This window comes from Opisthocomus hoazin, chromosome W (genome assembly GCF_030867145.1).
Source record: "Opisthocomus hoazin isolate bOpiHoa1 chromosome W, bOpiHoa1.hap1, whole genome shotgun sequence".
NCBI classification, from domain to species: domain Eukaryota; kingdom Metazoa; phylum Chordata; class Aves; order Opisthocomiformes; family Opisthocomidae; genus Opisthocomus; species Opisthocomus hoazin.
In genome coordinates, this window is record NC_134453.1 from 34,388,152 (window position 1) to 34,402,686 (window position 14,535).

The following is a 14,535-nucleotide window of genomic DNA, read 5'->3' on the forward strand; positions in this document are numbered from 1 at the left end:
TCACTGATTATTACCCCCTCTTGGTAATGCAGGTTGGTGGTGATGAGATTGTAGAGAGAAGTCCCAAGGCCATCAAAAGGGACTTCAGGGCACTGGGGCGACTGGTTGGTTGAAGGATCAGGGGCGCAGGTGGTGTTTTCCTCAATCCCATCAGTGGCAGGGAAGAGCACTGAAAGGGGCAGGAAAACTCACCTGATGAACAAACGGCTCAGAGACTGGTGCCATCAGTGGAATTTTGGTTTCTTTGATCATGGGGAGGTTTATATGGCACCGGGCCTGCTGGCGACAGATGGAGTCCAGCTGTCTCAAAGGGGAAAAAGGATTCTTGGCCACGAGCTGGCGAGGCTCATTGAGAGGGCTTTAAACTAGGTTCGAAGGGGAAAGGGGACATTGCCCAGCTCACTAGGGATGAGCCCAGGCTTGACGTGCCAGGGTCACGGGTGAGATCGACAGACCAGCTCAAGTGCATCTACACCAATGCACGTAGCATGGGCAATAAACAGGAGGAGCTGGAAGCCATTGTACAGCAGGACGGCTACGACTTGGTCGCCATCACAGAAACGTGGTGGGACAGCTCACGTGACTGGCATGCTGTCATGGATGGCTACAGACTCTTTAGGAAAGACAGGCCAACAAGGCGAGGTGGTGGAGTTGCTCTATATGTGAGGGACCAACTGGAATGCATTGAGCTTTGCCTGGGGGTGGATGAAGAAGGAGTTGAGATCTTATGGGTAAGAATTAAGGGACAGCCTCATATGTGTGATGTTATTGTGGGTATGTACTACAGACCACCTGGCCAGGAGGAGGAAGTTAATGAGGCCCTCTACAAGCAGCTGCAAGCAGCCTCACAGTCACAGGCCCTGGTTCTGGTGGGGGACTTGAATCACCCTGACATCAGCTGGGAAGACCACACAACCAAACACATGCAGTACAGGAGGTTCCTGCAGAGCATCGATGATAACTTTCTGATGCAAGTGGTGGAGGAACCAACAAGGAGAGGCACTCTGCTGGACCTTGTACTTACAAACAAGGAGGGACTGGTGGAGGATGTGAAGGTTGGAGGTAGACTCGGCTGCAGTGACCATGAAATGGGGGAGTTCAGGATCCTGCGTGGAGGAAGCAGGGCGATAAGTAGGATCAAAACCTTGGATTTCAGGAGAGCTAACTTTGGCCTACTCAGGGAGCTACTGGGAGAAATCCTGTGGGCCAGGGCTCTCGAAGGCAGGGGGGTCCAAGAGTGCTGGTCGCTGTTTAAACATCACTTCCTCCATGCTCAGGATTGGTGCATCCCCCTGAGAAAGAAATCCAGAAAAGGAGGCAGGAGACCCACATGGATGAGCAAGGAGCTTCTAGCGGAGCTCAGGTGGAAGACAAAGGTCCATGGAATGTGGAAAGAGGCGCAGGCCACTTGGGAGGAGTACAGGAATGTTGTCAGAGCATGCAGGGATGTGACAAGGAAGGACAAATCCCACCTGGAACTGAATCTGGAAAGGGATGTAAAAAACAACAAGAAGGGCTTCTTCAACTACATCAGCAGCAAAAGGAAGACTAGGGACAATGTGGGGCCGCGCTGAATGAGGTGGGTGTCCTGGTGACAGAGGATGCAGAGAAGGCAGAGTTACTGAATGCCGCCTTTGCTTCAATCTTCAGTGGCAAGGCAGGCCCTCAGGAATCCCAGGCCCTGGAGGTAAGAGAAGAAGCCTACAAAGAGGATGACTTTCCCTTGGTCGAGGAGGACTGTGTGAGGGATCGCTTAAGCGATCTGGACGCCCACAAATCCATGGGCCCTGATGGAATGCACCCACGAGTGCTGAGGGAGCTGGCGGATGTCATTGCTGAGCCATTCTCCATCGTCTTTGAGAGGTCCTGGAGGACAGGAGAGGTGCCCGAGGACTGGAGAAAAGCCAGTGTCCCTCCAATCTTCAAAAAGGGCAAGAAGGAGGACCCAGGGAACCACAGGCTGGTCAGCCTCACCTCCATCCCGGGAAAGGTGATGGAGCAGCTCATTCTAGAAGTCATCATCAAGCAAGTGGAGGAAAAGAAGGCTATCAGGAGTAGTCAGCATGGATTCACCAAGGGGAAATCAGGCTTGACCAATCTGATAGCTTTCTACGATGACATGACTGGCTGGGTAGATGAAGGGAGACCCGTGGATGTTGTCTACCTCGACTTCAACAAGGCTTTTGACACTGTCTCCCATAACATCCTCCTAGGGAAGCTCAGGAAATGTGGGCTGCATGAGTGGTCACAGTGAGGTGGAATGAGAACTGGCTGAATGGCAGAACTCATAGGGTTGTCATCAGTGGCACAGAGTCTAGTTGGAGGCCGGTAACTAGTGGTGTCCCCCAGGGGTCAGTACTGGGCCCAGCCTTGTTTAACTTCTTCATCAACGACCTGGATGAAGAGTTAGAGTGTACCCTCAGCAAGTTTGCTGATGACACAAAACTGGGAGGAGTGGTGGATACACTAGCAGGCTGTGCTGCCATTCAGCGTGACCTGGACAGGCTGGAGAGTTGTGCAGAGAGGAACCTGATGAGGTTCAACAAGGGCAAGTGCAGGGTCCTGCACCTGGGAGGAACAACCCCATGCACCAGTACAGGCTTGGGGTGGACCTGCTGGAGTGCAGCTCTGCAGAGAGGGACCTGGGTGTCCTGGTGGACGACAGGTTAACCATGAGCCAGCAGTGTGCCCTGGCTGCCAAGAAGGCCAATGGTATCCTGGGGTGCATTAAGAAGAGTGTGGCCAGCAGGTCGAGGGAGGTTCTCCGCCCCCTCTACTCTGCCCTAGTGAGGCCCCATCTGGAGTACTGTGTCCAGTTCTGGGCTCCCCAGTTCAAGAAAGATGAAGAGCTACTGGAGAGAGTCCAGCGGAGAGCAACAAGGTTCATTAAGGGACTGGAGCATCTGTTCTGTGAGGAAAGGCTGAGGGAGATGGGCTTGTTCAGCCTGAAGAAGAGAAGGCTGAGAGGGGACCTTATAAATGCTTACAAATATCTGAAGGGTGGGTGTCAGGAGGATGGGGCCAGACTCTTTCCAGTGTTGCGCAGTGACAGGACAAGGGGCAACGGGCACAAACTGAAGCAGAGGAAGTTCCAGCTCAACATGAGGGTGACCTTCACTCTAACGGTGACGGAGCCCTGGAACAGGCTGCCCAGGGAGGTTGTGGAGTCTCCTTCTCTGGAGATATTCAAGACTCGCCTGGACAAAGTCCTGTGCAGCCTGCTGTAGGTGACCCTGCTTTGGCAGGGGGGTTGGACTAGATGACCCACAGAGGTTCCTTCCAACCCCGAACATTCTGTGATTCTGTGATTGCTTATGGCCTTCTTGTGTCTCAGCAGCAACTACACTGACAGCTTTTTTGGGTGGCCCTTTCTTAACAGCTGTCTTCCCTCTCATTTTTTGTACATGGCCTTCCAGCTTAAAAGTGGGTTCAGCATCCCACCTCCTCATATCCTCCCCCTGGTCACGCATGAAAAACCAGAGTGCACCACATGGCAGGCGTCTGGGGCTCCCTTTTTTTCCGACCAGGCCAGGGGAGGACCAGTTTCTTGGTGCTTCCCTGACACTCAAGACTGTCCCGTAGGGATGCAGAGGTGCAAAGAATGTCTTCAAAGTTTTGGAGCCAAGACGACTCTCTCTCCACAGTTGGTGTATCCATATCCAGGCAATACATTGTTTGCTATGCTGTTAGAATATGATGCTGGGGAACCTTGAATCACCTTCCTCCACATGGCCCGTGCACACAGGACATCCTCTGGATCTTTGCAGACCTCATCATCATCCAGATCACTGTAGATGACTTCTAGCACTGCTAATTCTCTCAGGTACCGGATGCCTTCATTTGCAGTAGTCCACTTTTCTGGGGAGTTCACAAGACCTTCCTTGAATGGGTATCTTGCCCTCACACTTGAGAGGAGCCATCTCCAGAGACTGCAAATTGCTGCCTCTTTTCTAAGTCCTCTCTCAATTCCCTGGTTTCTAGCAAGGGGGTCCACTGATGCAGTCACTACATCATAGGAAGCCGCTAGGTTGGTCAGGCAGGACTTGCACTTGGTGAAGATATGCTGGCTGTCTTGAATCTCCTCCATGTGCCTTAACATAGCTTCTAGGAGGATCTGTTCCATGATCTTCCCAGGCACAGAGGTGAGGCTGACAGGTCGGTAGTTCCCAGAGTCCTCCTTTCTTCACTTTTTAAAAATGGGCCCAATGTTTCTCTTTTTCCAGTCACCAGAAAGGAGTTCTTCCAGCTGAGCACGCTTGCAGCTATGACATCCACCACAGCCTCCAGGTGCTAGAGGGACTTCCAGGTGCTGGAACTCCATGCAACCTAAGTTCTGGAAAGCTAATTCAGTCCTTGGGAGGTCTGTTTGGGTGGAGACACGAGCATAGGTAATCTGTAGTGCTTCTGTTTGCATTTCAGTGTCAGCCTTGAAGTTGTGGCAGGTGGACACAACTTTCTTTCAACAGGTCACAATCTCAAAGAATCATAGAACCACAGAATCATAGGTTGAAAAGACCTCTAAGATCATCAAGTCCAACTGTCAACCCAACACCACCATGCCTGTTAAACCATGTCCCGAAGTGTCACATCTACACATTTTTGTTAACACCTCCAGAGAAGGTGACTCAACCACCTCCCTGGGCAGCCTATTCCAATGCCTGACCACTCTTTCAGTAAAGAAATTGTTCCTGATATCCAATCTAAACCTCCCCTGGTGCAACTTGAGGCCATTTCCTCTCGTCCTATTGCTAGTTACCTGGGAGAAGAGACCAACACCGCCTCACCACAACCTTCTTTCAGGTAGTTGCAGAGAGCGACAAGGTCTCCCCTCAGCCTCCTCTTCTCCACACTAAATAGCCCCAGCTCCCTCAACCGCTCCTCATAAGACTTGTTCTCTAGACCTCTCACCATCCTCGTTGCCCTTCTCTGGACACCCTCCGGCAACTCAATGTCCTTCTTGTAGTGAGGGGCCCAAAACCGAACACAGTACTCCAGGTGCGGCCTCACCAGTGCCGAGTACAGGGGCACGATCACCTCCCTACTCCTGCTGGCCACACTATTCCTGATACAAGCCAGGATGCCATTGGCCTTCTTGGCCACCTGGGCACACTGCTGGCTCATGTTCAGCCGGTTGTCGACCAACACCCCCAGGTCCTTTTCCGCCGGGCAGCTTTCCAGCCACTCTTCCCCAAGCCTGTAGCGTTGCATGGGGTTGTTGTGACTTAAGTGCAGGACCCGGCATTTGGCCTTGTTGAACCTCATACAGTTGGCCTTGGCCCATTGATCCAGTCTGTCCAGATCCCTCTGCAGAGCCTTCCTACCCTCCAGCAGATCGACACTCCCACCCATCTTGGTGTCACCTGCAATGATGCCCTTAATAACATGCTTGAACTTTTGGCAAGCCCTGAATTGGTCAGACAGTTGGACTAGATGATCACTGTATGTCCCTTCCAACTGAGCAATTTGACTAAATTGTGCCCCTGTGCTCCACTGGGCTTGTGGAGATGGGCTGGTTATGGGCTGCTGGCTCCTTTTATGCGCCTGGGAGTAGCCATGGCAAGGTATTATTCAGCTCCCCCACCTGCCATTGTCTGTCTATGCTCATTTGTGGGTGTGGAGATGAGATTTTACCACATAACCTACGACACACTACTTGCCTGTTTTTAAGTGTTGCTTTTTAACAAAAACATAAAACAATGTTGAGACTTACAGTGCTGAGCTGAGAGCATTTCGTGTTTCACATTAGACTGCAATATATAACAGTTATTTTATACAAACTTCATTTGAAGCTTCATTAGAAGTGTTTATACACTTTTCCCAAGGGTTTCTCATACAGATGTCTTCAGGCACCTCAAAACCCAGATCAATTTGAAGTGCAACATCAAGTCAAACATAAAACTCTCCAGTGTTTGTTCCTCTTTTGCAGTAGACAACCACCTAACAACTCAGTTATTGAGAATACCTTTCACTGCTTCTGGCAACTGATAAGGACTTTTCCAATATTATTTCATGTAGATTCGTTTTCTTTCAACAGCTAGGCTAGCATCTTGAAACAGGGCAGAGAAAATGCATTATAGATACTTGTCTGATACTTCTATGCTTTGCACTTCCGGTAGTCATTCAATTAATTTTTCATTGCTTTATAATGGATTATAAACTTCAGCCAGTTTATCTACTGAATTATGACCAGTTATTTTAAATTTTGGTATGTCTAATCTGACATCTCAGTCTACAAGAGGTAGAAATTCAGTCATCAGTTTCAGTAATTTCCCTGCATGAATTGCAAAAGAAACAAATGGAAGTCAAATAGAAAGTGACAGACTTTATGAATTACCATACTTCAGATTCCATTTGTACTAAGCATTACGACATATTAGATTACCCCATAGACTTTCTGAATACAAACACCATTTTTTAGAGGACAGATAGATAGGGGAAGGTAGAAGCTGAGGAGCGTACACTTGAGTTTTTACTCCTTGCTCTACATTTCAGAAACAATCCATCCAACTACTCTTACTACAACAGGTTCAAGCACAGTTTAAGGAGAAAACAAGCAAATTGTTTTATTTTTACAGGTATGAAGGTGTTTAAAAATCAGAGGAAATAGAGAAAAGGGAAGGGCACATCACTGCTTTCACAGAATCACAGAATCAATGTTAGGGGTTGGAAGGGACCTCTGTGCGTCATCTAGTCCAACCCCCCTGCCGAAGCAGGGTCACCTACGGCAGGCTGCACAGGACCTTGTCCAGGCGGGTCTTGGATATCTCCAGAGAAGGAGACTCCACAACCTCCCTGGGCAGCCTGTTCCAGTGCTCCGTCACCCTCACAGTGAAGAAGTTCTTCCTCATGTTGAGCTGGAACTTCCTCTGCTTCAGTTTGTGCCCATTGCCCCTTGTCCTGTTGCTGGGCACCACTGAAAAGAGTTTGACCCCATCCTCCTGGCACCCATACATATCACAGCACAAACCAGAAACTTGCAAATTTCTTCATCTAAGTTTTGAAGAAATGGTGCTGTGTATGTGTGCTATTTCTAATGAGAAACAGAAATACTAAAGGAAAAGATCGTTGTAGCCCTCAGGAAACAACTGCCCAAATTGCCCCGCAAGACAACACACATAGAAGTTCTAACACAACAAAGTCAGCAACAACCCCCACTGTGCTGTCAAAAATCTTCCCACCCCATAAGTAAAAGACATGGCAAGGCAACTCCGCTAAAATCCAGCGGAACAGGAAACATTCCCCCACTGTCTATAGTAACCACCCCAAACTTTCCAAACTCAAAAAAATGCTCAACAGCCATCTCTACAAGAAGCACCAAGACAAACCCTAGACCATACCCCACAATATGTCAATCCCCTCTAGCCTCAGGAAAAGGTTCAGCTGCCAGAGACGCAGAATAAACAAAAAGACCACTAACATCCCACCTAAATAAACCATAAACACCACCAAAGATACAGAAGAAATCCCTAAATTCAACCACCATCCACAAGTCAAAATAGATGCTAGTACCAAACCAACCACTACATAATGCAGAGACAGATTAGACGCTACTGACAGCTCCTAAATGCTAAAAAAAAGCACAAAGTAAGTCATAGTAGTTCCCCCTTGGCTTTTCTTCACGGTCTTCACGTGGACTTGTGCAAAACATGTGACACTCTCCCACATGACATCCTTGTCTCTAAATTGGAGAGACATGAATTTGAAGGATGGACCACTCAGTAGATCAGGAATTGGCTGGATGGTCGCACTCAAAGAGTTGCAGTCAACGGCTTGATATCGAAGCAGAGACCAGTGACGAGTGGCGTACCTCAGGGGTCGGCACTGGGACTGACACCGTTTAACATCTTTGTCGGCAACATAGACAGTGGGATTGAGTGCACCCTCAGCAAGTTTGCAGACAACACCAAGCTGTGTGGTGTGGTCAACACGCTGGAGGGAAGGAATGCCATCAAGAGGGACCTGGACAGGCTTGAGAAGTGGGCCTGTGTGAACTGCATGAAGTTCAACAAGGCCAAGTGACAGGTCCTGCACTTGGGTCAGGGCAATCCCAAGCACAAATACTGGGTGCAGAATGGACTGATAGCAGCCCTGAGGAGAAGGACTTGGGGGTACTGGCTGACAAGAAGTTCAACATGACCCAGCAGTATGCACTCGCAGCTCAGAAAGCCAACTGTATCCTGGGCTGCATCAAAAGAAATGTGGCCAGCAGGTCGAGGGAGGTGATTCTGCCCCTCTACTCCGCTCTGGGGAGACCCCACCTGGAGTACTGCGTCCAGCTCTGGAGCCCTCAGCACAAGAAGGACATGGAGCTGTTGGAGTGGGTCCAGAGGAGGGCCACGAAGATGATCAGAGGGCTGGAGTACCTCTCCTATGAGGACAGGCTGAGGGAGTTGGGGTTGTTCAGCCTGGAGAAGAGAAGGCTAAGGGGACACCTTATAGCAGCCTTCCAGTGCCTGAAGGGGGCCTACAGGAAGGATGGAGAGGGACTTTTCACAAGGGTGTGTAGTGATAGGACAAGGGGCAATGGCTTTAAACTGAAAGAGGGCAGATTTGGATTAGATATTAGGAAGAAATTCTTTACTGTGAGGGTTGTGAGGCCCTGAACAGGTTGCCCAGAGAAGCTGTGGATGCCCCATCCATGGAAGTGTTCAAGGCCAGGTTGGATGGGGCCTTGAGCAACCTGGTCTAGTGGAAGGTATCCCTGCCCATGGCAGGGAGGTTAGAATTAGGTGATGTTTAAGGTCTCTTCCAACCCAAACCATTCGATGGTTCTATGGCCTGAAAAACTTTCATTATCTCAACCACAGAACCCATAAAATACATTTCCCCCATGCCCCAGCATTCTGTGTATGATTGTACATAAATTTATTTACCCCATATACTATATTAGCTCAGAATACATTCAACGTATGGACTATACTCATTATTATGTAGAGCTTACCTCTCTCCTCCCCATCCTACTTTCACGGAATTGGTAGTCCATGCTTGATAGATAAGAACTAATACCTGTACTACAAACATCCATTGGTGTACTGTACATATACTAAAGTGATGAAATACTAAATTTATGATAACTTTATCTTTAGACCTTAAAGAACATCCTAAGAAATCTTTCTTTTTTGTGATAAATACTAATGTAATCTTATTTCTTCCTTAGCAATTCCTGTATGCTCTAGAAAATTAAGTACAGAGTATTCTGCGTTTATTTACTAATATTCTGAGTTTTAAAATTGTTCTGATCACCCCCTTGTTTATTCAATAGAAATGGGGTATGCTTGTATTTTCAACCCCTGAAGGAAAAAAAGCAGAAGTTTTATTTTGATGCCTTGGCATTTTACTAGCCTGCAATTGCTGACTTCTGTTATTCTGAACTGAAATAGCTGTAGCATGTTTATCAGGGATAAATCACCTGATGCCTGCTATATTTCTACAACAAAGGAAAAACTTCAGTTAAAAACTACAAAATGCAGTAGTAACATCTTGGGGATTTGTTTTATTGTTTTCAGGGTGCTGGGTGCACTGCACTGGTGGTAGCTGTGGTTGCGAGGAAGTTAGAACTTACCAAAGCTGAAAAACATGTGCATAATTTCATGATGGACACTCAGCTAACTAAAAGAGTAAGTCACACTTTATATTCACAACTGAAAAGGATATGTGTGTGAAATTTATTTCTGCATTTGTGTTAAATGGTTTCATGCTCCATTCTCTTACTGAACTTTTTCGTGGGTGTGATTTTGCAAGGTGCTATGTGGAGGAATTGCATGCCCTGAGCTTCTCTTTGAAGTTGAGGTTCTCAGAAGATTCTGAGGATTTGAATATTTCTCTGTAGAGAGTCCTTGCAGCTGGAAGATAATTGATGTAACCAACAGTTAAAAGCTGTGAAACTAGAGACTAATATATTAAACTAACAAACTTTCATGCAGCATATGAGAAGAATACGTAGAATTTTAAGGTGTTTTCTATTCTGCTATCCTTCATGTAAATCTAAATATCAGTTTAATAGTGTATCCAAGTGGTGTTTTGGTAGTTTCAGAGTCATGAAACTCAAAGGAAATGAAAAGCAAACAAAACAAGCAACCAAATCTGAGATGTACCTCAGATCACAAATCCATTACACAGATACCAGAAAAGTTTCTTCACAGCCTGAAGATAGCCAGATTTTGTGGAAATCCAAGGACTAGAGATCTTGAGGAAATCTCTCAAATCTGATTCTGCTTCCACTGAAGTCAGGACCAAGGTTCTCCAATGCTTTTATGGCTTCAAGTTTGGGAGCTTCTGCTGGGAAGTGCTACTACATAGCATCCCTAAAATGTCTTTACCTACGCATTGGGCCAGCTCTGACACTGCAGTGACTGGCATGATATAAAGCCAGAGGGAGAGAAAATACAGATCAATAACAAGAACTGTTTGCCTTTGCAAGTAGCCTAGTAATTCTGTCATTAATCAACATTGCATTGAAATTCTTTGTCTATTGCTTTCAAGTATTCTTGTGAATATTGGAAGGCCTAGGAAGGAACCATAGGCATTCTTATGTTTAACATTTTATAGAAAGCCTCATTTAAAAAAAATCAAATCACTCATGAAATAGAACACTGGCTACATTTATTGACAAATTGTTTTTTCATCTCCTCTGAGAATGATAAGAAAGAAACTAGGATAAGGAAAAATATAAAAAAATAAAACAAACAAAACCCCCTGTTGTAACAGCTCTAAAAATTTATAAGACTGTTAAAATGCTAAGAGAAATAAATGTAATAATGATACAATGGGAAAGTGAGAAATTTTCTCGTCCTATAAAATGCATCTAGTTAATTGCTATACAGATAAAAAATTAATAATCCTTCACTGTAGTTTATATTGTCATAAACCACAAATGGTCCTAACTCTTTTCAAAATGGAGAAGTAATTCCCAGATGCAAAGAGAGCTTGTCCGAGTATCTCTTTTATAAACAACATGGAAATTGTTCAGCAATCCCTTTGGTCTGATAATTGCTTTCTGGCCTCACTGCTGCAGCTTCTTCATGTACACACTTCCCACTGTTAGGCAGTCTTAAGTGCTTTAGAAAGACTTTGCACTAGAAAAGATAAAAACGAACATAATGCTATTTTTGTTAGCCTGGTGTTTTTCTTTTACGAAACAGGTGAAAAATGCAGCGGCCAATGTACTCAGGGAAACATGGTTAATTTATAAAAGTACAAAGCTGGTTAAAAAGATAGACCATGCGAAAGTAAGGAAACATCAACGAAAGTTCTTGCAAGCTATTCATCAGTAAGTATAATTTTACTTTGTTTTTCCTGTCCAAGCACTCACTCTCTCCTCCCTCCTCGTTCTCTTTTCCTCATTCACTCTTTCTTGTTCTCATTCTGCCTCTTGTTTTCTCTCATTCCCTTTCTGTATCACTTCCTATTTCTCTCATTTCCCCTCTCGCTCTCTTTCACTCTCTCTTTCTTTCGCATTCACTCTTTCTTGTTTTCTTGTTCTCTCTCTTTTTCTCTCTCCCCCTTTCCCTCTGTTTCTTTCTCTGTCTCAATATCTTTCTTTCTCTCTCTCTTTCTCATTCTTTCTCATTCCTTATTGTTCTGTCTTTTTGCTCCTTTTTATTTCTCCTTCTCCCCCCTCCCTTTTTATCTCTCTCTTTTGTGTGTGTCCCACATCATTCTCTCTTCCCCTTCCCTGTCTTTCTCTCTCTATCTCCCTTTCTCTTGCTTGCTTTTTCCTTTTCATTCTCTGTTTTGTTCTCTCCTTCTCTCTCTCTCTTTCTTCTTCTCTGTTTCTTTCTCCAGTTATATGTTTCTTTCTGACAAAATTGCACATGGTCTCCTCCCCCATCTCTCTCCTTTACATTGTCTTGTGTTCTGTTTCTCGGACTCTCTCAGTTTCTTGTTCTCTCTCTTTCTCCTCCTCTTTGTTCCTCTTTCTCCTCCTTCCTCACTCTCTCTCTTTCTTTCTCTTTCTGCCTCTCTTGCCCACTTCTGTCCCCCATTCTCTCATTGTCACTTGTTCTTTATTGCTCTTGCTTTCTATCTCTTGGTTTCTCTTTTGCTTTCTTGCTCTCTTGCTCACTCCCCCCCCCCCCTTCTTCCCTCTCTTTCTCCTTTTCTTTCTCTTGCACATGGTCTTCCTCCTCTTTGCATGCTCTTCCTCTCTTGCACACACTCTCCTTCCCTCACACATGCACTGTCTCCCTTCATAGAACTGTGCTTTTGAGTTTGAATTTTCTCTTTCTTTCAGAGTAAGACAAGGTTTTACTGTAGTATCTATTTAGAAAAAAAAATACTCTGGCTATGTGTGCAGCACAGGGTAATGCAGAATTGTTGAGAGTGTCTGTAGGAGTTTCCTAAGTCACAGCCAGCTAAAATTGTACATTAATTCAGTTACTCTTCCTTGGACTACATGGCAGAAATAAAAAGACTTTTGTCCCCAGCAGCCACAGACTCATCATAGGGAACATCCAAGACCCATGCTGCTATTTGTCTGTTCTATTTGAGATGCCCACCCAGCCTGTGACAGCCTTTTGTATGACCTGTGAAATGGGTTTTCCATGACATACTGGGGAGATGTAGACTGATTAATGTTCATTTTGAACTGATGTTTTGATAATTTCTAATTATGGATCTGTGTGTGACCCAGGCTGTGAGGAGAGCTGGGGGCAGCATCCAGCTGACACACCTACATTCCTGAGAAAGATTCCTATGTGTCATCATCTTGCATAAAAGAGAGGAAAGGAAGGCTAGGTTATCAAATTTCCTATTAGTAAATTGAGGATAACAGTCATTGTTTCTCTGTCTCATACCAATGTTGTAAGGACTAGGTAGCTAAGCTTTGAAGATATCAAGTATTCTACAAACCTTAATTACTATATCATATTTAGGAAACTTTCAGGGTTAAATGTTATTGTGCTCTTTTAGAAAAACTTGAAGCAATAGAGTCCACAAAAGCTGAGGCATTTTTGGGTAGATAAAAAGATTTTTTTTATCAGTTCTGTCATCCTGCTTAGCTTAAAGGACTGGGAGGATGAGAGGAGTGGCAGGGATTGTGGGGTAGAAGGTGGCATGTCCTGCATGTCCTTCACCAGACTTGAATCCCTGATTGCAATGGTTGTGCCATAAGATTTTAAGCTTGCTACTGAGTGTGCGTGTGTGTGCATGCACACACATTTGTGCAAGAAAAGAGGCATCTAAATTAAAAAGCATAGGAGATTTGATCTGCAGCTTTATATATCATTCAACCCCAAAGAGCTTCACAAGTTGTAAAGTGGTGTTCTGCACCTGCTTTAAACATTCATTAATCATGTGTGGGGTGGGGTGGAGACGGTGGCACCAGCGATAAAGTCCTAGCTGTGCTAGCCAAACTTTGAACACCTGTGTTAATAATACATCTCCCTCTGTCCTTTAGCACTTTGCTTCCCATACCAAAACTTGTTGTATTTAAGAAAGAAAATTGGATATTTTTCTCAGTATGCTCAGGAATGGACCATGGATAGAAACATTGCTCTAGCAGTCTTCTTTCATCCAGCTGCAGAAAACTATTGTGTGCTGTTTGTTTTCGCTCCCCTTGCATCTTTCAACTTTTCTCAAGGGAACAAGGGACCTTGTAGTAGCAAATGGCTCTCTTCTGTCTTTCTGAATTCTTAAGTTTTTTATTGGTTCTTCTCCCTCATCTTCCCAGTCATTGGGCTGCAGACAGGAATAAAAGGTGTGAAGTTCTGGCCTGTTCAGGACGCTGGTTGAGAGTCCCTTGGCAGAGAGTCCTGAAGGGCAAAGGAGTCCAGGAAGGCTGGGCATTCTTCAAGAAAGAAGTCTTAAAAGCACAGGAGCAGTTTGTTCCTATGCACCATAAAATAACCGGAGGGGAAGATGATTGGCCTGGCTGAACAGGGAGCTTTTCCTGGGATTCAGGAAAAAAAGGAGAGTTTAACACTTTTGGAAGAAGGGATAGGCAACTCAAGAAGAGTATAGGGGTCTCGGTAGGTCATGCAGAGAGGAAATCAGAAAGGCAAAAGCCCAGCTAGAACTCAGGCTGGCCACTGTTGCAAGGGACAACAAAAAATGTTTTTTACAAATACATTGAGCAGCTCTGTGGAGAGGGACCTGGGTGTCCTAGTGGACGACAGGTTGACCACGAGCCAGCAGTGTGCCCTGGCTGCCAAGAAGGCCAATGGCATTCTGGGATGCATCAAGAGGAGTGTGGCCAGCAGGTCGAGGGAGGTTCTCCTTCCCCTCTACTCTGCCCTAGTGAGGCCCCATCTGGAATACTGTGTCCAGTTCTGGGCTCCCCAGTTCAAGAAAGATGTGGAGCTGCAGGAGAGTGTCCAGCGAAGGGCTACGAGGATGGTGAGGGGTCTGGAGCATCTCTCCTATGAGGAGAGGCTGAGGGAGCTGGGCTTGTTCAGCCTGAAGAAGAGAAGGCTGCGAGGGGACCTAATAAATGCTTATAAATATCTGAAGGGTGGGTGTCAGGAGGATGGGGCCAGACTCTTTTCAGTGGTGCCCAGCGACAGGACAAGGGGCAACGGGCACAAACTGAAGCAGAGG

At 45.9% G+C, this 14,535-nt stretch overlaps 1 protein-coding gene across 1 annotated transcript in view; it reads left to right on the forward strand.

Moving 5' to 3' along the window:
- Nucleotides 1–14,535, forward strand: part of LOC142365644 (small conductance calcium-activated potassium channel protein 2-like) — a 132,684-nt gene that overhangs the window by 91,229 nt on the left and 26,920 nt on the right. The window contains 2 exon segments of the mRNA XM_075446654.1: nt 9,507–9,617; nt 11,142–11,269. Coding sequence (XP_075302769.1) covers nt 9,507–9,617; nt 11,142–11,269 — 239 coding nt within the window.